This window comes from Petaurus breviceps, unplaced genomic scaffold (assembly GCF_028583685.1).
Source record: "Petaurus breviceps papuanus isolate PSGF00001 unplaced genomic scaffold, PetGlider_PUasm1.0 207, whole genome shotgun sequence".
Classification (NCBI taxonomy): domain Eukaryota; kingdom Metazoa; phylum Chordata; class Mammalia; order Diprotodontia; family Petauridae; genus Petaurus; species Petaurus breviceps.
The window spans coordinates 31,731,688-31,758,663 of NW_027185850.1; the positions used below are offsets into that span (position 1 = coordinate 31,731,688).

The following is a 26,976-nucleotide window of genomic DNA, read 5'->3' on the forward strand; positions in this document are numbered from 1 at the left end:
TAAGCATCAGTCTCACCCTCATTAAGTAGCAGATTTCCTAAGAATGTTGCCTGCACTATAGGCATTACCATAAACCTTATCTCTAGACTGGAAGAAGGTTTGAGTATGTAAATTCATTCCAGGTGGATGCCACCCTGTATCCTGACATTTCAGGATTCCCAGCAACCCCAAACTGCATCGACTGTTATTAAAATGTTTAGTCATTTACAAGAATTTTTATCTTAGCCAATAAATACATGGCTGGAGATTGAGACAGGGGAAGCTAACCCACAAGGGACAGATTTTACTTAGCTCAGGCTGAGAAGAGGTCAGAGTCAACTAGAGAGTTAATTACTGCAGCTAATGATACCTGAGATCCCCAAGCCCCAGGCTAGTAGTGACCTCTAGAGAGACTTAACAATGAATTGAGACCATAGCAAGGAGAGGTGATGGTTGGTGTATTTATTCAGGTAATCACCACCTGGAATAGCAAGTTAGCCAACGCCCCACCTGACTACATTTATTATCCTATTTCCTTCCAAGTTAATTATTTAATTTTATTGATCTCTTTTTCACTTTCATTTACAAATATAGTCCTTCCTCCTCCTCTCCCCAGAGAACAATATCATATAACAGAAGAAAATTTAAAAATTAGTTCTGTAAAACTGACCAACATTTTGACTGAGTTAGGCAGTGTTCCATACCCATAACCCTCTGCCTCTGCACAGGCGGCTGGGTGGTGGGTTCTCTCATCTCTTCTCTAGGAACAACCAGTTACTTTCCCCTTTTTTTTGGTAGTGGTTCTTTTAATTTACATTGTTGTAGCCATTGTATACATTGTTTTCTGGGTTCTGGTTACTTAACTTTTATAGTAGTCAGTCAGTTAAACTAGCATTTATTAAATACCAGTTAGATGCTAAATACCAGGGATACAGGACAACAAAAAAGTCCCTGCCCTCAAGGAGCTCACAGTCTAAAGGAACAGACAAAATGCTAACAACTGTGTACAAAGGAGATGTAGACCGGATAAACTGGTGGTCACCAACAGAGAAAAGATTCTAGTATTAAGGGGGATTGGGAAAGATTTCTTGTAGAAGGTAGGATTTTGTCCTGGACTTGAAGGAAACCAGGAGGCAGAGATGAAGAGGGAGAGCATTCCAGACAGTGAGTGAAAACCATGGAGGTAGAGAGATAGAAGACTGTAGTTAAACCACAGCAAGGAGGCCAGTGTACTCGGATCAAAAGGAATGTGAGGAAATAAGGCATAAGACTGGTTATGAAGGGCTTTGAAAGACAAACAGGGGATCTTATTTTTATTTTTTTTTAAAGCAATTGGGGTTAAGTAACTTGCTCAAGGTTACACGGCCAGGTGTTTCTGGGTGGGTGCTAAGTGTCTGAGCCTGGATTCGATCCCCAGGTCATCCCAACACTGGAGCCAGTGCTCTCACTCACTGTGCTACCTGGCTGCCCCAAACAGGGGGTTTTATATTTGATCTTGAAGGTAATAGGGAGCCACTAGTGTGGAAGGTAGTGATGGGGTCAGAACTCTACTTTAGGAAGATCACTTTGACTGCTGAGTGAAGGAAGGATTGGCATGGGGAGACTAAGGCAGGTAGATCAACCAGAAGCTATTTCAATAGTCTGGGAGTGAGGTGACAAGGGCTTGTACCAGAGTGGTGACAGAGGAGAGAGAGAGGCATAGGAGAGAGATGTTGTGAAGGTAGAATTGACAGGACTAAGCAACAGATTGGAGATGGGGGAAAGAGAGTGAGGAGCCAAGACTGACACCTAGATTTTGAGGCTGAGTGACTGGGGAGATGGTGGGTGGTGCCATGGACAGTATGAGGAAAGTTAGGAAAAGGGGAGGGTTTGAAGGGAAAGATGATGAGTTCAGTTTTGGACAGGCTGAGTTTAGGAGGTCTATAAGACACCCAGTATGAGACATCTAAAAGGCAGTTGGAGATGTGAGACTGGAGTTCAGGAGAGAAGTTAGGGTTACACAGATATGAGAGACATCTACAATTGAGACCATGGTTGCTGATGAAATCCCCAAGTGAAATAATCTGGAGGTAGAAGTTCCTATAAGTTTTCCCATGCTTCTTTGAATTCTTCATGCTCATAATTTCTTACAGCCCAGCAAGAATCCATTATATTCATGTACATTAATTTGTTTAGCCATTTCCCAATGGATGAGAATCTTCTTTGTTGACAATTCTTGGCTACTTCAAAAAGATGTTATGAATATTTTGATGTCTGTGGAATCTTTCCTTTTACCTTTGACTCTATACCTTGGGTTATGTGCCACTTTATTTGCATGATTATAAATTTCTTTTCAGAATGGAATCTTTCCAGAGCTCCACCATCAGTGCATTAGTATGCCTATCTTTCCACAGTCCTTCCAACATGGACCACTTCCATATTGGGTCAATCTGCCAATTTTCTGGGTATGAGGCAACGTTGTTTTTACTTGCATTTTTCTTGTTAGTGATTTGGAGTGTTTGCTCATATAGTTGTCAATAATTTGTAATTCTTTCGAGAACTGTTGGTTCATATTTGTTGAACACTTATCCATTCCCCCAGATCTTTCCTTCCCACAGGAAGTATTGTCTAGCCATGTTTCCTTGATACTATAATTGTACAAATTGTTTTTTTAAAACACAAGTAAATGGCGCAGCTAGGTGGTGCAGTGAATAGAGCACCAGCCCTGAAGTCAGGAGGACCTTAGTTCAAATTCGGCCTCAGACACTTGACACTTACTAGCCATGTGACCTTGGGCAAGTCACTTAACCCCAATTGCCCTGCCCTCCCCCCTCCAAAACAAAAACACAAGTGAAAGACTTTATGTACAGCCCTATTAAATTTCACCTTATTAGATTCAGTTTGATGCTGCAGCCAAATAATATATATTTGGATCGTGACTCTCTCATTCTGTGTGTTAACTATTCCTTCCAGATTTGTGACATCTGAAAATATAATGAGCATACCATATATGCATTTATCTAAGTCATTGATAAAAATATTAATTAGCACAGATCCCCCAGGCACTCTTCTAGATTCCTCTGTCCATGTTGCTATTAACTCATTAAAGAACAACTCCCTATTACTATTATTCTCCCATTATAGATGAAGAAACTGCTTGACTTGCCTAGGGTCACACAGCTAGAAGTGTCTGAGGTTGGTTTTGAACTCAGGCCCTCCAGACTCCATGTCTAGCTATTTCTATGTCTGAATACACACATGTATGTATTTATGTATATACCTGAACCATAGTCTAGCTTGCTTCTCTCCATCTTGTCCAAAAGAATAAATAGCATGAGAAGACTCAGGATCCTAGAGACCCCAGAAATGCCAGAGATATTACATACTGCAGAAGTCTCAATATATGTCAGAGATAACCTGAGATTCTGGAGGCCTTAAAGAAGCTGGAGATCTCAGAGAGAGACTAACCGTGCTGCCTTGGTTAGACCCATGACTGACCCTTATGTTCAGTTCTGGGTGGTAGGTTAGGAAGGGCTTTGTAGCCCCAGAGTGCCTAGGGGAGCCAGGCAGGACCATCTCTGCCCAGGCTTGGATGAAGGACCAGGGGATGCTTAGCCCTCCATGCACCAAGTCCTGACATCTGTGGACTTTGCTGGATAGCTACCCATTGCCTCCTTTGATCCTGACAATTTCACAGTCCTGTGGGATGCGTGGGACAGACACTTGAAAGATGAGGCTCATGCAGGCTAAAGAACTTGCCTGAGGTTACACAGTTTGTGTCAAAGGTAGAGTCTTCACTAGGCTTCAGAAGAGAAAGCTGAGGCCACACAACTGTTGTCTTCAAGCATTTGAAAAGTTCTCATGGCATTAATGAATATGTTGTTTGGCCCCAGAGGACACAGCTAGAAGTTAAAAAAAATCTGTTGCTAATTAATATTAGCTGTATGATGGGGGGTGGCCCTAGGCAGCCTCAGTGTCCTCATCTATAAAAGGGGATGCCTCCATTCTACACCTGTGATGCCTCAGGCTCCACCAAGCTCTGGGTTTGCACCTCTCCAGTGGTCTCCCTGAAATAATACAGCTCACTGTGAGCCACAGCTGTGGGGTATCCCCCTGAGCCCTCCCCAGGGCCAGAACAGGGTCTGATCTAAGAACTCATGCACAGGAATGCTTCATAAATGTGGACTGCATTGTATGGTGTTGTCTAGCACCTTTATTTGGGAGCCTGGTCTGAGATGAGAGGGGTTAATGGTGTTGGAGGAGGAGGTTCTGTGGGCTGCGGGAGTCACAGAGGAGCTGAGGAGAGAATCAGAGGGGAATCTCTGAGCTGGGATAGGGGGGATCAGGGGGTCCTTGATCTGGTAAGGGTCAGAAGGGGGATCTCTGAGCTGGGATGGAGAGGTTAAAGGGGGTCCCTGAGATGGAATGGAGGTCATGGGATATCTCTGAGGTGGGGGGAGAGGTTAACAAGCATTTATTAAGCACTTTGATGTACCAGGTACTCTGCTAAATGCTTTACAAATATCTCATGTAAAGGGGTTCAGAGAGAGTCTCTGATTTGGGATGGAGGATTTTCTGCTTGGCCACTTTTAGGACTTGTTAGAAGGTGGAAGGTCTGGTGATCCCCAGGAAGAATGGAGTTTTTGTGTGTGGGAAAGGGACACAGGACAAATAGGGGGTTTCTGATCACAGAAATAGACATGTCCAAGCAAGACTACATTGACCAACATGACATGTAAGCCAGACCTGTTAGTGATGATGGAAGGTGGGAGAACAAAGAAGGGGACTGAAGAAGGGTCCTGGGAGGTGAGTACTGGAGGTCAGAGAAGGATGGAAGAAAATGGAGATAGAACCTGAAGGCAGAGACAAGGGAATGGCAGCTGGAAGATGGTGCTTGGTGGGGCAGGTTGCCCGTGGGGTGGGAGGCCAGAGGGCAGAGGCTGGTAGCTGGACCTAGAAGTCACTAGTGAAAGTCAGAGGGGTTTCAGTTGCTACCATGGCCCAGTCCAAGGAGGCTGGCGATGCTGGGTGTGGCTGGCAGCCGTCCAGATATACTGAAGATGCTGCTGCCCCCTGGTCCCCGGCCTCGACCTGGGCCCATAGCTGTGGTGGGCAGGAGGCAGCGGCCTCCCATGCCTGCTTGGTACAGCAACAGTCCCAACAGCAGGAGGGCCCCCAAGACACCCAGGATGATGCCCGCAGTTAGCATAGTGGCCAGGGGCCTGGCTGGGCTGGGGCTGGGGCCGGGTCCAGAAGCCGGGGAAGCAGCCAGGCTGATCAGCACTAGGCCACTGACCAGTAGCACCAGGCCACTGATCAGGACCACGAGACTGTCTGCTCCTCCCCCACTGCGCAACAGGGCTACGTGCTGGGGTTGCCGGATACAGTTCATATCCTGCACGGCTGAGCCCAGCAGCTGCTTTACCAGCACCAGCAGGGCCAATAGGCAGAGGACGGTGCCCATGGCCAGGCGCCACTCACCTGAGCGGCTGCTGGTGGAGTAGAGCAGGGCCACCCCACCTGCTCCACAGCCGGCCACAAGCGCCACAGCCACGGAGAAGCACAATGCTGCACGCCGGGGCTCCTGAGACCACCACAGTTCCACATGTTCCTCCAGTGCAGCTGGAGCTCCTGCCCCGCTCACAGGCACGGACACCCTGTGCTGCTGCAGACCAGGGGATGCTTCCAGCTGGGCCATCCTCGAGTTGCGCTCGAGAGGACCAGGGCAGGCAGGGAGCCCGGAGAGCCCAGGGAAACTTAGGAAGAGTCACTGGGAGGCTCAAGGGCTTAGTTTCATGGCTGCCCTCCCCACCCACAGTGGGCCTAGGCCCTGTGGGTCAAGTCACCTAGGAAAACAGAGAGAGATGAAATCCATGCTTGCTGCTCCTGAAAGGTACCCTGGGAAGATCTCTGTCTCTCCTCTCCAGTACCCTTCCCCTCCCCCTCTCTGGAATCCTGAGGCCCTTTGAGGGATTCCCCCCTTCCCCAGCAGTGCCCCTGACCTCTCTCCCCTTCCATCCTCCCAGCAGCCCTTCTCCCCACCTTCCAAGATTGCAGGGTTCTGGCTCCTTCATGGTAAGCTGATGGGGCTCCTATCTGGACAGCTCCAAAGCTGGGCTCTCAGCACTGTCCCCAGCAGGGCCTAGAATAAAGGCCCATTGAACCTCAGGCCACTCCCATGACCTCAGCTGCCTCTTGTCACCACCAGCCTCATGGGGCTGCAACGTAACCCTTCAGCACCCAGAGAGCTGGAACCCTTTTCCCAAAGGGGAAGGGGACCATCTCTAGGTCTACACCATCCTGGATAATTGCAAGCACTTGCTAGATGTTACACTCAGGTCTGGGCCCCTAATGCCCACCCAGGACCTGAAAACAAACTGTACCTGTGCTCTTGATCAATAAGGAGAAGGTAGTGGGTGAAGCCAGGTGCCCACATCAGTAGGAAGCCCCTCCCTGGCAAAGGGCCTTCTGGAAGTCCTGCTTTATAACAAACACCTTCATGTTTCTTTCCTTCTCTAACCCAGGGGTTTGCAAACTTTTGGGTCTCAAGATCCTTTTACACTCTTAAAAATGTGATATCCTGTCTGCTCTCCCCTCCCCCAGCTTTGATTAACACGGATTATACCTATTGATAGTTGTTATATTCAAAATGAAAATTTTGGTATTATGAAAATGATTTTGATTTCATAGACTTCCTGAAAAAGGCTGGAGATTTCCAGGGACCCCCAGTCTAGACTTTGAGTACTGCTCCTCCAGTGATCTTTCCCCTTTCTGGCATTCACTGAGATCTTGCTCCCTGTCCATACGTGGCATCTATCGTCATCCTCTCCAGCACTGGTGGCATCTTTTCTCATACTCTCCACTGCCACTTCTAGACCCTCCTTCTGCTGCCATGGCTCAATCACTTCTATGGGATGTCACCCAGTCCACATCCCAGAAACCATTATTCACCACCTCCAATTCTCTCCTCTTTCACGAGGAAGCCAATTCCTGACTCACAGTCTTCCTTACCACCTCTACCACTGTACTAGGAGACTTCAACATACACACTGATGTTTCATCAAATGCCCTGATCTCCCAATTCCCAACCTCTTCAACTGCCATGACCTCCTCCTCCATAGCTCTACCCTAGCCATATTTAGGGATGATCAAACCCTTGACCTTACTTTCATCCACAAGTCTTCACAAATCTGGAAATCCTCTATGGGATCCTAACCTCCCATCATTCCATCTCTCCCTCTGCCTCACTCCTCTGATACCTGTTCTGCTCAAAATGACCTCCCTCCTTGCCTCCCTTAGTCCCTAGGGTTTCTCTCTGGCTGTTGCTTCACTTTCTTCTCTCCCAATCTTGATTTGGAGCTAATTCACCTTCCTACTGTCCTCTATCCTCACATCCCTTGTCCTATCAATTCCTGTGAGATCAGGAAGTCACCCAACTGTACTGACTGGGTCCACTACAAATCTGTTGGCTAATCTTAATTGGGTCCTTACTGCAGCAAGGCAATCCTTTGATTCTTGCTGTGTTACCTCACAGTTTTATTGAGAAAAATGAGGCCATTCACCTTAAGCTACCTCTTTCCCCCCCTCCTCGTCTTACACTTCCCTGACGTATTCTCCTCACTATCTCTTCCTTCATTCCAGTCTCTGAAGAAGTAACCCTTCCCAGCTATAAAGCTATGCATACCCTTTGATCTAGCAATACTAATATTGGGGTTGTATCCTGAAGATATCAGAGGACAAGGAAAAGGGCCCATATGTACAAAAATATTCATAGCAGCTCTTTTTGTGGTGGTAAAGAATTGGAAATTGAGGGGATGCCCATCAATTAGGAAATGGCTAACCAAGTTATGCTATATGATTGTAATGGAATACTATTAATTATGCTGTAAGAAATGATGAAGGAGATAGTTTTAGAAAAACTTGAGAAGATCTATATGAGCTGATGCAGAGTGAAGTGAGCAGAACAAAGAAAACATAATAACAGCAATATTGTAAAAATAGTCTGCTTTGAAAGACTTAGCTACTCTGATCAATACAATGATCCAGACAATACCAAAGGACTTATGATGAAAAATGCTATCAACCTCCAGAGAGAGAACTGATGAACTCTGAATGCAGATTAAAGCATTAAGAAAATTTTTTCTTTTGCCACATGACATGTGGAAATGTTCTGTATAATTTCATATATATAATTGTTATATTTCTTGCCTCCTCAATGGATAGGGGAAAGAAAATAAAAAAAAAGTAGCCCTCCTTGCCAAGGCAGATCCCTCTACAAGCACAGGTGTTCCTGTTCCATCCCCTCTACAAGCACAGCTGTTCCTGTTCCATCCCCTCTACAAGCATAGCTGTTCCTGTTCCATCCCCTCTACAAGCACAGGTGTTTCTGTTCCAACACATCTCCAGCAGAACCCCCCATCATACTCTCCTCTGTCTAATATTCAATCCCTCTGTGTTTCCTGGCTATTTATTTGCTATCTACAAACTCATCTCTCCCCTAACCTGGAAAAAAAACCTCAGATCTTATTTGATCCCACCATCACCTCAAGCTATATCTCTTCTCCCTTTCACAAAGTCCTACAAACAGCTGTCTACATTTGTTGTTGATTTCTCTCTTCTCATTCATTTCTCAACCCTTTCCAACCTGGCTTCCAACCTCAACATTCAACCCAAACCCCTCTCTCCAAAGGTACCAGTGATCTTTGTTAATAGGCAAATTGAAAGGCCTTTTCTTAGACTTCATCCTTCTTACACTTTCTGCAGCCTTTGACACATTGATAACTTTTTCCTCTCTCCTCTCTGGATTCCTGGAAAACTACCCTCTCCTTACTTGCTTCCGACCAGACCGACCACCCCTTCTCAATCTCCTTAGCTGGATCACCATACTCCTTCACTGTGGATGTCCCCCAAAGCTCTGTCCTGGGCCTTTGCTTCTCTATATATACTCTTATTTGGGGATCATCATGGGGTCAATTATCATCTCTAGGCAAGTGACTCCCAGATCTGTACATCCAGTCCCAGGCCCTCCTGAGCTTCAGGCTCTCCCCATTAATTGGTCTTCTAAACATCTTGAACTGGATGTCCCATTGATGTATCGAACTCAACATGTCCAAAAGCAGAGCTCATTATCCTTCCTCCACCGGAGACTGCTTGCCATGGTAACATGGAACCATGAACTATTACCTACTCTTTGAGCCTGGCCATCCAATTAGTTCCACATGTATCTGATTGAATTACCATCCAGCCCATATTCTCCATCTTCTCCACTAGAATAGCATGAGACATTTTACTAAAAGCTTTGCTAATAGCTAAATAAACTCCATAGCATTCCCTTCTCCTATTACTGGAATAACCATGTCAGAAAAGGAAAGATGATTGGCTGACCGCCAGAATGGGGGAGGGATTGGTGCCCATGACAGGAGGCTAGGTTGAAAGACCTCTGGGTGTTTTGCCTGGAGAAGGTTCAGGGGATGCTCAAGAGATGTCTGAAGGTCTCTCAAGTAAAGGGAGGATGAGGTGGGGGTGGGGGGAAGACATTGCAAACCAGATGAGGCTGAATGTTAGGGGAAACTTTCTCCCCACTGACAGATGTCCCAGAGTGGAAGGTGGTGGTGGTAAGTTTTGAGTCTGAGTACTGGAGGGCTCCCACCAGAGAGGAGCCAGCTTTGTCCTGGAATTTATGGGAGGAGGTGTGGCTGCAGTTCCCCTAGACAGAGCCCTTAAGTCCTGGGGGGTGGGAGAGGGGCGGGTTGGGGAGGTGTGTACTTTTAGTTGCCCGACTTTGACTTTTGGTCTCCGCAGACCCTCCGCACATCACTCCTCATGTCCTCTCACTGGGAGGTGGCCAGGGCAGGTCAGCTTTCGTCATCTTTATTTGACAGGCCCAAGGAAGGTCAGTGACTTGTGACTTGTCCAGGAGTTCAGGATAGAGGTGGGGGTGGGGCGGTGTATGCTGGGCTCCTGCTTGCCTTCCCTCCCTTCCCCCTTCCCTCCCCAGGTCTGGGATCTCAAGGAGGCACAGGTTGAGGACTGACCTGCAGGCAGAGGTGTGGGTCCATAGGGTCCAAAGACAGAAGCTGACAAGGTGGGACAGCAGTGGCCCAGAAGGGGGCCAAAACCCCGAGGAAAAGCCAGACGGAAGATTACCTATGTTTGCCAGCCTCAGGTGAGCTGGGGGAGGAGGCAGGGCCAGCAGCAGGTGGCCCTTCCTGTCCCTGAAACTTTCCCTTGATTGGCTGCTGCTGATCTGTCTGCCCGCCTCCTGCTCTTACGGGAGGACCTGGGTGATGACATTCCCTGTCTGGGCAGGGCTTGGGACCTCACTGGAAACAGGATCCCTCCAATTCAGGGCCAATCTGTCCTGGGAGGAGGAGGAGGAGGAAAAGGAGGGACAAACGAAGGTGGCGGCTAGAAGTAGAGGAGGAGGAAGAATGCTGCCTGTCCACCTGCTCCTCCGGTTCTCCCAAGGCCATTGGTCCCTCCGGAAATAGTTCCCTAACTGCCCTCATCACATACCTTCTATCCCATCCCCACATCCACTATAGAGCCCTCCTGATATACCCTTGGCTCTCTGCCCCACAAACACCACTGTCCCAGGATAAGCCACCCCTGACCCAGAAAGGCCCTCCCAATATACCCCCAGGAGTTCTAACTGCCCTCCCCCTCCCCCCAGCTCCAGGCCCTCTCACTGTCCACCCTGCCATTCCTCCTAGGTCTTGGTGCATTGCTCCCAGTGGGGCCCCAAGTCTTCCCTGGGCCCCATCCCTTCAGGCTGTTTAAAGCTGATGGTTGGGGAGTATCTAGATCTCATGGGGAGCCCAGCCCAATGGGATAGTTTGGATCCTGCCTGTCCTTCCTGACAGATCCTGATGGGAGAGGAAGGTCTGAATTCTGTCAAGCCTTGATAAGCCTATCCCTCCCTGATTTCAGTCCCATTCACTTCCATCCACTGAACATTTATTAAGCCCCAAACAGTCCTTACCCTCATGGAGTTTACTCAGGGATGCAATTTGTATACAGTCAAGTCCTTGCCTGATGATTTAGGTGGGAGCACCCTAGACAAGGCAGGGTTCAAGGAAGCCAGGCATTCCAAGAGGCAGTCTCAGGGAGGGACAGCCTGAGCCGAGGGACAGTGTTGGCAGATGAAGCGCTGTGTACAGGGAACCAGCAAGGCCAAATGAACTGAACTGACAAGTGTGTGGGAAGGACTCAAGGGCTGTAAGGCTGGAGAGGTGGGCTGGAGCCAGGCTGTGAAGATACAGGGGCTGAGGCTTGGGGCTATGTGAGTGAAGAGCAGGGGCAGCTGGAAGAATGTGGAGGAGGAGTTGACAAGACGTGACAGCCATTTAGAAATGTGGGGTGAGAATGAGTAGGGGGTTGTGAGCCTTGGTGATTGGAAGAATGATGGTGATCTGGACAGAAATGAGAACACTGGGCAGATGGAGGGGCTTGAGGGCAGGGAATATAATGAGTTCTGATTTGGCCATGATACGTTTGAAATTCCTATGGGAAATACAGGTGGTGATATAATAAGTACTTCTCAGGTACCTACTATGTGCCAAGCACTGTGCTAATCACTAGGGATACAAAGAAAGGGGAAAACACATTCCCTGCCCTCAAGTATCTTCCAGTCTAATCATAATGCAGATGTCCAATGGAAAGTGTGAGCCTAGAGTTCAAGAGAGAAGAGGGTTAGACACATAGATCTGGGAATCATTGGTATAGAGGTGAACCCATGGATGCTGGAGACATCACCAAGTGAGAGAGTATAGAGAGAAGAGAGGATGGTCGAGGCAAAGAGATAGACTGACCTGACAGGGGCAGCGTGCAAGCCAAAGGAGGAGAAGTGGATGAGAGGAAGGTAGACAAGACGGAGAAATGCTGAATGGAGCAGTTGAATCATCGTTGGGTGACCCTGAAGTGAACACTTCTGTTGGGTGGTAGAGTTGGAAGCCCAACTGGAGGAATGTGAGAAATGAGTTGGAAGTAAGGAAATGGAGGCCAGAGTGTATTAGATAAAGCTTCCTAGGAATTTGTCTGTAAAAGGGAGAAGAACTTTGCTATTGACTACCAGTATGACCTTGGACAAGTCACAACCTCTCTGACTTCTATAAAAATGGGGGAGGTTGGATCCTATGGCTTCTACATTCCCTTGCAACTTTAAGTATTTGTCCATGTAAACACCTGCCATTGTTCACTAGAACAACCCTGGTGGAGACCTGGCTTTTGCCCCTGCCTTTGTAGTCCCCACCTTCTCAGCTACCTAGAGCCAGAAAAGAAAGTTCTAATCACAAAAGTCCTTGACTCAATCTCAGAAATCAATATGGTTTTATAAATCAAAATGACACTGAAGAAGATCTAATAATGAATTACATATAATTATAATAATTAAGCTAGCTAGCATCTATATGGTTCTTTAAGGTTTGCAGAGCACTGCAATAACCCTGGGAGGTAGCTGTTATTATTGTCCCTATTTTTTTCAGGCAGACATAGGTAAAGGCTTTCCCAGAGTCACACAGATGTCTGAGATGGGATTTGAACTCAGGTCTTCCTGACTCCAGGTCCATCACTGTACCACATACTGGCCTCTATACTGATATGACATAGCTAATGTTTATATGTCATTTTAGAGTTTGAAAAGTCCTTTACATATTTTACCTTCTTTGAAGATGTATCTCCCCTCCACATTCCAGGCAAACTAGATAGTCAATCAAGTCTTATCATCTTGTCTATCACTGTGTTCTAAGACCCTCCTGGATCTTTCCATCTGTCCTGCACCCAAACCCTCTTCTATGTGCTGTCTTCCCCTGGTAGATTGTGGGCTCCCTGAAAGCAGGAACCATCTGGATTCTTTCTTTAAATCTTAAAGCTCTTGGTGCATGGTGCTTAGTAAATGCTTTTCCCCCTCATTCATTCTTTCATTCTTTCATTCATTTGTTTGTTCATTCATTCATTCATTCATCCTAATAAGATATAGGATAATAGCTTGAAGGAGAAAGTAGGGTCAAGTGAAAGTGCATACTGTTTTTGTTTCCAAAGAATGGGGGAGATCTGGGCATGTTCATAGGTATCAGGGAAGGAGCCCATAGAGGAAAAGACTTTGAGGATGAAAATGGCAGAGGAGGAGACAGAAGGGAATGGGATCAAGGGCAGCCCAGTTGGAGGGCCCTGGTGAGGAGAAGGAACTTGTGATGAATGGCCTGAATTTTCTCAGTTAAGGAGGAGTTGAGGTTCTCTGATGACAGGGTTGGGGGGGCTAAAGGAGAGAGGAGGAAGTTTGGAGCAGCCATTGTGCAGAGGACAATTCAAAAGTCAATCATGGGGGAAGGAAAAGCTTCTGGACAGTGATGAGGAACCAGCTCAGATTCAGTTACCCATTTGTCATGTATACAGTCAACAAGGTCACATGTCTTTCTTCAGGAGTGTGAGACAGGAAGTGGAGAAGGGGGGAAATGGGAGTAACAAGGGCTGGGGCTTGGCAAGAGGATCAGGGATTGAGAAATTCAAAGGGAGCTGATAGGGTGAGTTGAATAGGTAGACACAGGTGAAAGAAGGGATGGACAGAAGTACAGAATGAGGAAGAAGACTTGAAAAACCCAAAACCAAGAGAAATAATGAAGGATGAAAAACTCGCAGGAGGAGACTGGAAGCTAGGTTAGAGTGTGCAGGTGGGGTGAGGAGGATTCTGGAGTCCACCAGGTGGCACAGTGGCTACACCTGGACTTATAGTTAGGAAGACTTGAGTTTGAATCCAATCTTAGACACTTCCTAGCCTTATGACCTTGGGCAAGGCTAACCTTTGCTGCTTTGTTTCTTTATCTGTTAAAAAAAAATAGCATCTGCCTCTCAGTGTTGTTTTGAAGATCAAATAAGAAAGTACTTTGCAAACCTTAAAAGTTCTATTCAAACATTATCATTTTTGTTGCTGTAAGAAGTAATAAGTGCAAAGGCACTGTCTGGGAGTGACTGAGAGACCTGGACCTGCCACCTCCTCCTGGACCAAGGCACGAGAAAAACATTCAGTACTGAAGAGGGTGGCCAGGGATGCAGGGTCTTTCCTGTGAGAAGTGGTGGCAGGAACATGGGGAGAGCCTTAGTCCATCCTTCTTGATGCTTGGGGTGATGATGCTGCATCAACCCTAGCACCTTATCTACTGGACAGTGACAGCCTTCTCACCCTTCTTTCACTCATTTCCTAGAAGCCTGCCTGATGCCCCCAGCTGTAATCATCTCTCACCTTCAATTTTTCCTTGTACTGGACTTATTGGTGAACAGTTTGTGTCCCCCTCTCCCCAGTTGAATGGAAGCTCCTCGAGGGCAGGGATTCTTTTATTTCTTGTCTTTGTACCCCCAGAGCCTAGCCTGCACACATAGTTGATACCTGGTAAATGATGAATCATTTTGCAAAAGTTGTAAAGAGGCATATTTTGCCTGGATAGCACATGCATCTTTCTGCCAATGAAAGCCATCCTTAAGAAGAATGTACTGCCTGGGGAGATCATGGTTTTCCCTTCACCAGATGTTTTCCAGAAGAGGCTGGATGACCCTGGGAGGTTAGTGAGCCCATCTCCCCCTCTCCCTGCCCCTATTTCACAACTGAAGTCCAGACAAATTAAAGTGCATTTACCCAAGGCCACATGGGCAGTCAATGGCAGAGTGGGGATTCAAATTCATGCCCTCTGACCCCAAATGCAGGGCAATTTTTACTATACCATGTGGCTACCACATTAGTCAGAGGTGATGAAGGGCTTTGTGTTTGCATGTGGGGTCTCCAAGGGCCCTTTTGCATCTGAGATACCATTATTCTAGCTCTGCCTGGACTGATGTGTGTTTGTTCCTGCCTCATGAATGGTATAGAGGTTGCGGATCATCCAGGAATCAGGACACCTGGATTCCGGTGTGGCCCCATCCCATCCATCACTAGAGGAGTGACCTTGCCACAATCATTTCTCTGAACCTAGAATCAGAGCCTGTCAGAAATGGATTCTCAAGCTAACAGCCATCCAACTTGTCTTTAAAGACCTCCAGTGACAGGGAGTTCCATAGCTGTTCATTCACTCCTGTGGCATCTTTAGCACTTGGGAAGCCTTTCCTCCTTTGGAGCTGTGCTGTTTGTCATACCTAACTCAAAGGGTCACCTGAGGTTCAGGCAGACAATGACCATGAAAAGCTTCCTGCTTTTTGGAAAAAAAAAAAAAGCTTGCATGCTGCTGCTGGGACCCACTCCATTGGCTAGGCCTGCCTAGGTTGCAGAGTGGCTCTGGGCAGTATGGACCAGGAGAGACTGGCCCAGTCAGGCAGTGGTGGCTAGGGTGGTAATTACCAATCAGTATTTACCATGGAATCAGCACTTTGATAAATGCTTGGATACAAAAAAGGAAAAAAAAAACTAACCAGTCCCTGCCTTCAGGGAGATCACAGTCTAATGGGGAAGACAATATTCAAGCAACTTTATATATACAAGATATAGACCAGGCAAATGGGAGGTAATTTTAGGGGCAAGGTGCTAAGGGCTAAGGTGGAACCTGGGCGGAGTCATATAGGAAAACATTCCTGGTAGAGGATAGGGATGGAATGACTCATTTGGGGAAGGGAGATGGTGGTTGTTGAGGGAGGGCTCTCAGGCTCAGGCCTGGCTCTAGTCAAGAAGGTATGGAAGGGATTTGGGACTGAGAGCCTTGTGAGGGTTGAGAGGAAGAGTGCCCAGACCCAGGCCCAACTCCATTCAGGAACACTGGTAAGGAATCCAGGATGGGGAACCTCGTTCTGGAGTATGAGGACTTCAGAGGGGATCTTGAATAGAATGGGTTGGGGCTGAAAGGACTTCAGCATAGGCTGGGCATCTTGGAGGGTCTGGGGAGGGGGGTAGTTGAGGGGAACCCAGGAGGGATGAGAGGGAGAGCTGGGGCTCAGAATGTATTTAAGCTTCCAAGGAAAAGCATAGATGGGGGCTGAATCCAGGCTGAAGTCTCATGGGTAAGTGGGTGGGTGAGGGGGCTGGCATTATTAAATTTTAATAAATGAGAGAAAATCTGGGGACACTGCTTCCACCTCTTCTTTCCTTGTTTGTATGAATTTACTTTAAGTAAAACCAGTAGGGGAAGTGGGGAGGCAGACTGTGCCCATCTGTGCAGGGGGGCAAGGTCCAGGGCCACCCCAGAGAAAGGATAGTGTCAAGCCACCTTGACAGGCCCCTTGCCTTCCTTTGGCCCAGAGCCCAGTAACTGAAGCTTGGAAGGCTGAGGGCAGGCATCTTTCTTTATTCCTCCCTCTTCCTTCCCCCCGGAGCTCAGGAAACAGGGCGTGGCTGTAGCAGGCGGGAGTCCAGCTGGGGCCGGCGAGTCCAGAGGCCTCCTTGGCCAGGCCTCTGGGCAGCTAGCTTGGGGGCTGCCTCTGGGGCAAGAGGCTCAGCTGTTCATGCTCTCCGGACCCCTGTCATTCTCCAGGGAGGGGAGCCTCCCCAGGGGGTGCAGCCCCGGAATCTGCTCCTGCTCCTGGATATGGTCTCGCAGGCGCCGAATCTCCTGCCGCTGCATTTCTATGATCCGCTCTGTTTCTTCTTCCACCTTCAGTCTCAGAATCCCCACAGTGGTGGGCTTCTCTAGGGTGGGGGCTGTGAGGAGGGAAAAGAAGGGAGAGACCTAGCTGTGAAAGCCACTTCAGGGCCCGGCCCAAGGGCGGGAGGGTGTGGGGGGCTGTGTGTGTGTGTGTGTGTGGGGGGGGTTGGCGCGGGGGGCCTCCTGAGCCATGTTCGGCGAAATGAAGTCTAGGTAACTCAGACCCAGAAATGGGGCCTAGAGACCTAGAACATGAGTCATAGCTATAAGGGCCAGGGACCTAGAACATGAGGCACAGCTGTAAGGGCCAGGGACCTAGTACATTAGACAAAGGACTAAGGCCAGAGGTGAGGGTGTCTAGAAATCGAGCCCAGAAACGAGGTCTGGACGTCTGGGAGAGCAGGAATAGGAATGAGATCAAGATGTCTAGAAGATCACACAGGCATCAGTGTGGGGGCACAGAACATGGGACACGGAGGTAAGAGCTGGGCAGGCTCTAGAACGAGAGTGTGTGAGTTCGCGTGCGCGTATATGTGCGTGTGTCTAGAAGCCAGGCACCGGAGGGTCTCTCCTCTGCTTCGGCCCCAGGCGCCCCGGGCCCGCGCGCTGCGGCAGTCACCTGCTTCAGGGACGTCCGGGTGCCGGAGCTTCTTGATGAGCCTCAGAGCCGACTCGAGGTCGTGCACCTGCGTGCGCGTGATCTTCAGCTCCCTGCGCAGCTCGTTGATCTCCTTGATCAGGCTCACGTTTTCCTGCAGCAGAGGAAGGGGCACGAGCGCTCAGGCCATCCAGGCGCCCCTTCCGCTCGGCCGCCGGCAGCCTTGGCACGGTTACCGGCGTGCCCTTCCTGGCCCAGCCGGCACAGGAGGGCTCCCCACGGAGTCAGCGGGGGCCCGTGGAGAGCCTGCCGCCCGGGACGCACACTGATTGTCACGGCGTCGCCCGTGCCCTCGTGACAGACGCGACTCCTCTCCCTCCCGAGGGCCGCTGCGGGCCGCTCTGGCCAGAGCCCGGAGCCCGGCCGCCCCTACCTGCATGATGCGCACGTTGTCCGTGCGGTGCAGCTCATTCTCCTTGAGCACCTTCTTCTTGAGGGTGGCCAGATTCCTCTCCAGGTGCTCTCTCTGCCGGATGTACTCCTGCTGCAGATCGGTGTCCACGCCCACGATCTCCACCTGTGGGAGGAGGGCGGACAGGCCAGGTGGGCAGGGAGGGCTCCCAGGCCGGGCTAGAGGTGGGGGGAGGGCTCCCACTCACCATGTCGGCCTGCTGGACGTACTTGTCAAAGAGAGAGCGGATCTTTTCCTTCAGCTGCCGCGGCTCCTGAATGTAGCCCACACAGTTATGAAGGTCGATCTTAAACCGCTTGACCAGAGCCTCCATGTCCCGCTCCTGAAAGTAGCACCTGCTTAGCCGCAGGCCAGGGCCAGCAGAGGCCAGGGGCTCTCCTAGGCTCCAGTCAGGTCTTCGGACCCTGATTCATCAATCCCCCAGCCTCTGCTAGGAGGGAAGATGAGGCCTGGACAGTGGAAGACCCCAGTCACAAGATCTAGATGCCCGGGCCTATGTGGGGTCCTGTACCGATGCTTACAGTCTCAGTTTCTCACCCAGAATCTGTCCCTGGGGAATGTCGCCAATGGCAGCCTGTGCCACAAGCCCCCTACTCCCCCAGCAAGGTATCCTGGATCCAGTACTGCTGGTCCTCCTCAGCAAGTGAGCCGGGCAGGGTCGGAGAGGGCGGACCCCACTGGCTTCCTTGTTTCCTTCTGTTCAGTCTTCTAGGGACAGATAAGCCCTTGGGCCCCATCCCTCATCAAGAAGTCACAGTCACCAGAGCCCTCTGACCAGCCAGCTCTGAGCTGTGCTGCTCCAGGACCTGTCAGAGTCACTCAGGCTTCATCTCTTCTATTGGTTTGGGTCCAAGCGGGTGCTGGTTCACACCTCCAGGAAAAGGGAGCCACCATCCCCACCCCCGGACGTCTGTGCAGCTTAGGAGAGTTCTCCTGGTATCTGAGACCCTCTCAGGGTCTGCCCTACTGAGGCAGAGCAGAAGCGGCCAGAGCGGAGAAGTGGGCAGGCTTTTAGGGACACTGAGCCATCAATGGAGGCAGGTTCCCCCCCCCCCAACCCCACCCCGGGCATCCCACCTACCTTCTGCCGCTCTCGGCGCATCTCCTGGTCGGTGGCTCGGAGCTTCTGCCACAGCTCAGTGATGTTCAGCTCCAGCTGTGTGTTCTGTTTATGGAAACGCTCTAGCTCCGCCTCCATCTGCCGAAAAAGAGGAGAGAGTAGGGCGTCAGGGTGGACCAGAGGAGCACAATTGCCCCACCCCCTCAGAGCCTGCTCCGTTCCCTGGCGCCCCCCAAACTAGCCATTTTACAAACAGGGCCATTCCACGAACATTTATCAAGCACCTACTGCATGCCCGGCACTGTTCTAGGCATGAGAAATACAAAAATGGGAGCGAGTCTGTGCCCTCAAGAAGCCTACATGGGCAAGGGGAATGGCAATGGAATGTACTTAGAAAAATATACACAATCATTTCTAGCAAGTGGGATATCAGGGAAGACTTCCTGAAGGTGACACCTGAGCTAAGCTTTGAAGGAGGCCAGGGGTTCCAAGAGAAGATAAGGAGGGAGTACATTCCAGGCAGCTGGAACCGCCTGGACAAAGGCTTGGAGGCTGGAGACGGGGTGCTGTCATGTGTGTGAGTCAGCAAGCAGGCCAGTCTGGCTGAATGTGTAAAGGGGACTTTGCGTTTTAATCTAGGGCAGGAGGGAGCCTCTTTTAGAAATTCGTTCTCTAAAAGAAATTCTGACCTGCCCCTCCCCCCTCTTCCCTTTCCCCACAATGAACACTTCCATACACAGGGAAGAAAGCAGGAGGTTATATAGGAAACTTCAACTCTCCATTCCATGTTTGGTTTTTTCTGCCTCGCCCAGGCTGGCATCGCAGGGGCTCCTCCCGGGCTTGACCCCACCACTGATCGGCCCTGACTTCAGCCAGGGCTAGTTTGCCCCTCCTCCAGAAGCTTTGAGCCTCCCAGAGCCCATCACCTGGGTGCCAGGTTTAGTGTCAATGCCTGGTCTAGGTGGCCCACAGCAGTCCAGACCCACAGATCCACCACTTCCACTGCCCTGGCAGCTGAGCGCCACCACACCCATCAGCCAAGACCCAAGCATGTGATGAATCCCACACTTTCCTTTCTCAGTCCTACCCACAGATTCCAAAGTGATTTTGCATGAGTGGCCACGTCAATCCGTGTGCAATAAATTCCAGCGGCTCCATATTATCTAAGATCAGATAGAAGATGCCATGTTTGATTTCATTTCCTAACTTTACAAGCTCCTTACACCCTACACCCATGGTTTCTTCACACTGGCCTCTTGGTTCTTGGTCCAATATAACACTCCATTTCCCATCTCTGGGCCTTTGTACTGGCTGCCGCCATACCTGGAATGCCCTCCCTCCCTGTCTCAGCCTCCTGGCTTCCTTCTTGCGCCTTCTCTCTGGGGTTACTTCCACTAATTTGTATATGTTCAATAGCCACCAATTGTTCCAACTTAGTCTTTTCCCCAGAAGGTGAGCTCCTTGAAGGCAGGGACTGTGTTTTTGCCTTTATTTGCATCTTGGGTGCTTAGGAAATGCTCGCTGATTGACTTCCAAAACTCTCCTGCTGTACTTTCTTCCGAACTTACTTTTTTTCTCTCCCCAATTAAAAACAGAAAAAAAAAATCCCTAATAATAAACATGCATAGTCAGGTCAAGCAGATTCCCAGAGTGGTCAGCCATATCCAAACAGGTCTGTCTCTCAGGCACCGCATGCCCAGAGGTGAGTAACATGCTTCATCCCAGGTCCTGTAGAATCGAGGCTGGCTGTTTATTACCTTCACCAGGTTCTGAAGTTTCCCTACGTTGTTGTCTGGTGCTGTTACCTCCGTATAAATCCTTCTCCTGGTTCTGCTCCCTTCACTTGGGGCTTAGAGTACAATCCACATGTGAGACCCCACCCAGGGGCTATACTGCCAAGTGAGGATCTGTTCAAAGAGCCAGGGTTGGAAGAGGAGAATCTTTTGGGATGAGTAGCTCTGCCGTCTTCAGGTTTCGGAGGGCTGAGCGGCCTCGTGGAAGACAGGTTAGATTTGGTTTTGGCCCCAGCAGACGGAATGAGGAGCAGTGGAAACACGTGTCTGCGAGGCACGTGAAGATTCGTTGTCTGTAAAAGCTTCGGGAGTATGAGCCTGCTCGGAGCCTGGCACCGACCCTCCCCGGAGGTCTCCAAGGCTGACGAGCACTGGAGGTGCAGAAGGATTCCTCCCCCAGCACAGGAGAGGCTGCTTTCTGACATGCTTCTCTCCTGAGAAGCCAAGGACTCCAAGGAACAGAACCAAAATGACCGAGAAGGAGCAAGGTGATGCAGCAGGTGAGGCCCCTGGCCCAGGGGAAAGGCTCATTGGATGCCACAAGAACTGTCTGATGTATTCACTGTCAGTGCCATGGGAGGGATCGCGGAAAATAGACTGGAGAAGGGCAAATGTTGTTTGGACCTTTTTAAAAAGGAAAATAGTAATCATGGTTGGCATTTACATAGCATTTTAAAGTTTGCAAAGCCCTTTGTACAGGTTACCCCATCAAGCCTGGAGACAGGTGCTATTATTGTCCCCATTTTGCAGATGAGGAAACTGAGGGAGAGAGAGGTTGTGATTTGCTCAGGATCACACAACTAGTTAGTGACCGAGGCAGAATTTGAACTCAGGTCTTCTTGACTCCAGGTCCAGTGCCCTCCACTCGATACCAGTAAGCTCCAGGCCAGTGAGCTTGACTTTGATTCCTCAGAGAATTCTAGAACAGTTCATTAAAGAGATGGTTGGTTGCACACCCAGAAAGGGAAGTGATGATTACAGAGCCCGCCTGGCTTCATCAGGAACGGCCGTGCCAGGCTGGCCTCATTGCCCTTTTTTTATAGGACTGCCAGACTAGCAGATGAGGACAATGCTGGGGATATAGTTTACTCAGATTTGAACAAAGCTTTTGAGAGCAGCATTTCTGTGGAGAAGATGGAGAGATGTGTAGTAGAGGATAACGCCCTGGGACGGATGGAGACGGGTGGGATGGCAACGCTCCACACAGCTCCCGATGGGTCCAGCGGCAGAGCGTCAGGAGGCGGGGAGCAGGGCTCCAGGGCTCCACACTGCTCCGATGTGTTTCTCAGTGGCTCTCGTTAAGGCAGAGGTGGAATCCACCACATTTGCATCTGGGACTCAGTCAGAAGGGAGCCAGTCAGGTGGCATTTATTAAGGGTCTTCTGTGTGCCAGGCACCGTGCCAGGCGCCGGGGATACAAAGAAAGTTAAAAAAGAGTCCACAGAGGAGAAAAACACACGAAGAACTTGGTATAAACCAGCTTTAAACAGAATAAATGGGAAATAATCAGAGAGGAAAGGCACATGCTGATGCCGGTCTGACAGGCTGAATCTAAGACGACGAAACTGGACAGGAATCGCTGTGGTCTCACATTTGGGTACAACCCCCCTAACGCCCCCCCCCCCCCCCCCCCCGTGCGGGGGTGAGCGCGGGACCCAGCTGGAGTTGGAGGGAAGGTCAGTGGGGACGGGATCCCGGGCTGCACTGGCAAGGGCACAGACCCCGAGGGAGCAAGGCGGGGAGGCGGGGCAGCCCCTCTGCGTTTTGTCTGGGTCAGCTCCCCCTGGGTCTAAGCGGCAGCAAAGAGGATCTGGGGTCAGGAAAGCCTGAGTTAAAATCTGGTTTCAGCCGCTCGGGACTCATGTGGCCGTAGGCAAGTCACCTCACTTCTGTTTGCCTCAGTTTCCCCATGTGGAAAGTAAGGAGGATAACAGCATGTGCCCCCACGGGGCGACTGTGAAGATCAGGCGCGGTAAGGTTCGTGAGACGCTCTGCAAACCTAAGAACGCTGTATGGACTTATTACATCTGTCTTACTCTGTTTGGCCCCAGAGCGCACAACCCCGATCCGTGGGGGAACCTCTCCCACCCGAGTGGGAGGCAGTGGGCTCCCCGCCCTCGGTAAGGACTCCCTTTGTGTGTGGGCTGGACTCTGGGGCCCCGGCTCCCTTCGGGCTCTCCGGGTCTGGACTTTGCCGGGTTCTGTGACTGGGATTGATGACCACCTTTTAAAGCCAGGGATGGCAGTGATGCTTCACGGCCAGCAGAGGGCAGTGGCTGCAGGACTCTGGGCAGCACCCCGAGGCTAGGCGCCTGCTGGGTCCTCCACAGCTCTGCCCTCCAGAGGGGCTCTGCAGCAGAGGGGAAACCCTGCCACAGTGGCTTCTAGAGCATTCCTCTGGCCACCTTGGATCTGGGCTCGAGCCTGGGCTGCTTCACACTTCTGCGGGTGCCTGGGACACAGAGCCAGATGGCTCTGCTCCGCCTCATGGCATCGGCAGATGGCACCAGACAGAGTGAGCAGGCTGACCCATGGGACACCGGAGCCAGGCTGGCTCCCAAAGGACCCCGACGGGCTCAGGCCTTGGGCATGACTAAGGGAGCGATAAATCTGTAAATTCATATGCACACAGTGATAAATCTCAAGTCTTATAGGAATAAAAAATAAAGTCCTGGGAATAAAATATCGACTCCCCAAGCACAGGATAGGGGAAGCCTAGTTGGACAGCAGGTGTCCTGAGAAAGATCTATAGGTCTGAGTGGACTGCAAGCTCAGTCAGAGTCAGTGGGGTGATGGGGCAGCCAAAAGGGGCAATGTGAGGGAGTGTCGGGAGAGTCCTGGGGCCTCTGGAAGCTTGTCTTCAGTTTGGGGCACTGCCACTTGGGAAGAACAAGCTAGAACAAGCGGGCAGAGAGGGCAGAACCCTGGAGAAGAGAAGGCCCACAGGAACACCTGGGCCTCTTCAAGCCCTGAAGGCCTGTAATGTAGAAGGGGGCTCAGCTTCTTCCATTTGGCCCCAGGAGGCACAACCAGTGGGGCTGGGAAGGTTGCAGAGAGGGTCATGAAAAGCATCTCTGCGAGGAAGGGGCTGCCTTGGGAAATGGCAGGTGGCACTCCTTGAAGACCTTTGCCCAGAGGCAGCACAGCTTCTTTGGCTCCCAGGTGTGGGGCTGGAGGGATTTCAGAAACCAGAATCTGGGCCCAGGAATCGAGGGATTTGTCCAAGGTCACTCAGGCAGTGAGTGTCAGAGGAGGGAATGCTGGTGCATCCCAGGGGAGATTCTAAAATTGTCACTTGGTCATGACTTCACCCCATTAAAAACCTTTCCATGTAACAGAGCTACACCAAGCAGGCTGGTGGTGCTTAGAGCTCATCTCCACTGCTGTATGGACCTGGCTGACCATGGCCTGTGTCATACCTGGTCAGTCAGATGGCATCCCTATTCACTGCTTAGGACTCTAGCCCCTTCCTACAAAGGTTCTGGGATGCCCTGGCTGGGAAACTTAGACAAACCCCTTCTCTGAGCCTCTGCCCTGGGGAAGCTGAGCCCCGTGGAACTCTTAAAGTGCTGGGACCTACTGCTGTGCCCGAAGGAATGCCTTCGGAGCCTCCAGAATGAGTCACTGAATTCAGTGCCTCGACCTTGTTCTCCCCAGTATGCTGGGGCTGCTGTCCTTAGTGCAGGGATGGGGTCAGATGCTCCCGGATGCCTGCAGGGCAGCTGAGGGGTCGCCCTGACCCTAGAGAGAGGGGGCAGAACCCTTGAGGGGGGATGGAGAGGGGAATAGGGGCTGCTGACCTCTTGGATCTGCTCCTTCATGGCCTTGATCTCATTCTCCCGAGGCTCGATCTGCTTCTTCAGCTCCTTAATTTTGTAGTCTAGCACAAACTTGAACTTCTCCAGCTCTTGGTTCTTTTTTTTCAGTTCATAGATTCTCCTTTCCTAAGGAGAGAAAAGGAGGTCACAAGGACTCATTTAGGGACTTGGGAGACAACAGCAGGGAGAGAACACAGCCCTCCCCTTCCCTCCCTTCCCCTCCTTGAGCTGGAGCCCATGAAACCATGGGGGCTTGTAGGATGCCAAGGGGAGCCCCTCTGTGCAGGGCCAGCGGTGTGGATGCTGGGCCCTCTGTGCAGGGTGGGTGGTGTGGAGGCTGAGGGGAGACCCTCCGCCTAGGGCAGTAAGCCATGGCCACAAGAACTGGTGGCCTGTGGAGGCCACCCCACGGGGGATCCAGAGTCACCCTCCCATGCCCCTTTGCCCACTTGTGTCCCCCAGGGCTAGGTGTGGGGTGGGGGGGGCGGCCCCTCTGTCACCTTGTCCTGGATCGTCTCGTCTCTCTCCTGGATCTCCCGCTTTAGGCCTTGGATATCTTTCTCCAGGGCCTTGATGACCCCTTGGAGTTTCACCTGCTCCCCCTTCAGGGACTCGATGTCCGAGCTCCGCTCCTCGATCTCCTTCTGCAGGCTGCTGAACTGAGACCCGCCCCGCAGCTGACCATTGGTGACCAAGCCCCTCGGCCTTCCTAGCACCCCCATGCAGAGGGATGGCCCGGGAGCATCATGCCACCCTGGCAGAATTCTGGCAGGTGGCATGTGAATGCCAGGAGTGTCAGGGTTTTGGTGAGAAAGCGGGGCCTCAGAGGAGCCACATTCTCTTCCAGCAGGCCTGGTGAGGGCAGGCTAGGGGCCTGCTGCCCCAGGACCATCCTGGCCAAGCTTGGGGGGCTCATTACTGAGCTGGCTGGAGCAGCAGCCAAGGACATGGGAGGTCTAGAGGGACTGTGACCTCCCCCCATGGATGGACTCCTGGATCCTTGCAGCACTGATGCATCAGGTCAGTGCTGGGCATGTGGCATGTCTAGATTGGTGGCAAAGTCTCACAAGCCATCTTCCAGGAAAACTTGGAAAGGTAGGGGCAGGAGGATGGGGAATGAGCCATGGCTGAAGCCCTGGCCACATCACCTCCGGAGGCTGGATCCCTGCTGTGGGTCCCACCTTTCAGGAGGGACAGTGACAAGCTGCAGGGGATGGGCAGAAGGAGCGAGGCAGGGGTGGCCTGGAGCAGAGGAGAGGGCTACCTGTGCTTCGGGGTCACCTCGAGGGGAGGGACTTTTTTGTTTGCCTTTGTTTGCTTGGTGCTTACACAGCACAGCCTTGGTCATGAATCAATGTTTGCTGAAGGACCAGATGGAGAGCCTTGTCCAGGGTCATCCCCAGTGGTGAAGGCTCAGGGAAAACCAGAGGAGGGACAAAGGGACAAAAGGACAGGGAAAGAGGGGAGCAAGGCAAGTGGGCCAAGCCGTTGGTCCCTCCTTAGATGGCCGTCCCTTCAGACACTTCCTCCGTTCAGGGCCAGAGGCTGTTCTCAGGTCCCCTCAGCCCCCCTTAGCCTCCCAGTCCCCTCTCAGCCTCCCAGTCCCCCCTTGGCCCCTCTCAGCCCCCTTGGCTCCTCTCAGCCCCCCAATCCCCTCTTAGCCCATCCCAGCCCCCCCGTCCCTCCTTGGCCCCTCTCAGCCCCCTTGGGCCCTCTCAGCCTTCCAGTCCCCCCTTGGCCCCTCTCAGTCCCCTTGGCCCCTATCAGTCCCCTTAGCCCCTCTGAGCCCCCCAGTCTCCCCTTGGGCCCTCTGAGCCCCCCTAGTCCACCCTTGGCCCCTCTCAGTTCTCTTGGCCCCTCTGAGCCCCCAGTCCCCCCCTGGCCCCTCTCAGCCCCCCAGTGTCCCCTTGGGCCCTCTAAGCTACCCCAGTCCCCTTTTGGTTCCCCTGGTCCCCTCTTGGCCCCTCTCGGTCTCCCTCAGTCCCTCTTACCCCTGGTCAGCACAGAGTGGGCCTCACCTTCTTCCGCATGATGCCGGTTTCTCCTTTGAGCCGCAGGTTGGCTTCCTTTTCATCCCGGAGCTTCTTCTCATATTTGGTTTTGATGTCCTGGATTTCGTGGTCTTCATCCTCTTCAATCTGCTTCTTGGTCTCTTCAAACTCTCGCAGTTGCTGCCTTGCGTCATCCTGAGCCTGGCTCAGGGACCGTGGGGGAGGACAGAAAGGGTCAGCGCCCTGTACTGCTCCCTGGGGGTGTCCAGGGACTGGCCAAAGACCCACGGGCAGGGGCTCCAGCCTCATTTTACCCCCTGGATGTGCCCTCAGGACGGTCTAAGGGCCCATGTGTGGGGAACTTGAACATGCATTTTTTTTTTTTAAGCAATTGGGGTTAACTTGCTCAAGGTTACATGGCCAGGTGTTTCTGGGTGGGTGCTAAGTGTCGGAGCCTGGGATTCAATCTCCAGGTCATCCCGACACTGGAGCGGGTGCTCTTACTCGCTGTGCTACCTGGCCGCCCCATGCATGTTAACAGAGATGGTGTGGGGCAGGGAGTCAGGCCCTGACGAATGGCCTAGGGGTCACATGAGTCCTTAAGGCTCGCAGAGCCCCGGCCTAAGGCTGCTGGACTCCATCTGCAGGGGAAGGGGGACAAGGAGCCCCAGCCTAAGGCTGTTGGACTCCATCTGCAGGGGAGGGGGACAAGGGCCCTGGCCCCTGCCGG

General features: G+C 51.3%; 2 protein-coding genes across 3 annotated transcripts in view; both read right to left on the bottom strand.

The window, feature by feature from the left end:
- Positions 1-426: 426 nt before the first annotated feature.
- On the bottom strand, positions 427-10,166 carry LOC138165074 (transmembrane protein 125-like). Of its 2 annotated transcripts, XM_069093206.1 has the most exons (3): positions 9,993-10,166; positions 6,001-6,100; positions 427-5,804 (listed from the first exon to the last, which is right to left on the bottom strand). In XM_069093206.1, exon 3 carries the CDS (start codon positions 5,654-5,656, stop codon positions 4,943-4,945), a length of 714 nt encoding a protein of 237 aa, XP_068949307.1. In that variant the 5' UTR covers positions 5,657-5,804; positions 6,001-6,100; positions 9,993-10,166; the 3' UTR covers positions 427-4,942. The 2 variants fall into 2 exon arrangements, with proteins under 2 accessions (XP_068949307.1, XP_068949308.1); XM_069093207.1 differs by lacking the exon at positions 6,001-6,100.
- A 5,951-nt stretch (positions 10,167-16,117) lies between these two features.
- LOC138165077 (cilia- and flagella-associated protein 57-like) overlaps positions 16,118-26,976 on the bottom strand; it is a 55,833-nt gene continuing 44,974 nt past the window's right edge. The window contains exons 15-22 of the mRNA XM_069093211.1: positions 26,274-26,447; positions 24,756-24,914; positions 24,238-24,381; positions 18,666-18,782; positions 17,772-17,906; positions 17,546-17,689; positions 17,134-17,266; positions 16,118-16,570 (exon numbers count right to left, since the gene is read on the bottom strand). Coding sequence (XP_068949312.1) covers positions 16,365-16,570; positions 17,134-17,266; positions 17,546-17,689; positions 17,772-17,906; positions 18,666-18,782; positions 24,238-24,381; positions 24,756-24,914; positions 26,274-26,447 — 1,212 coding nt within the window. The 3' untranslated portion in view covers positions 16,118-16,364. The remainder of the gene's footprint in view (positions 16,571-17,133; positions 17,267-17,545; positions 17,690-17,771; positions 17,907-18,665; positions 18,783-24,237; positions 24,382-24,755; positions 24,915-26,273; positions 26,448-26,976) is intronic.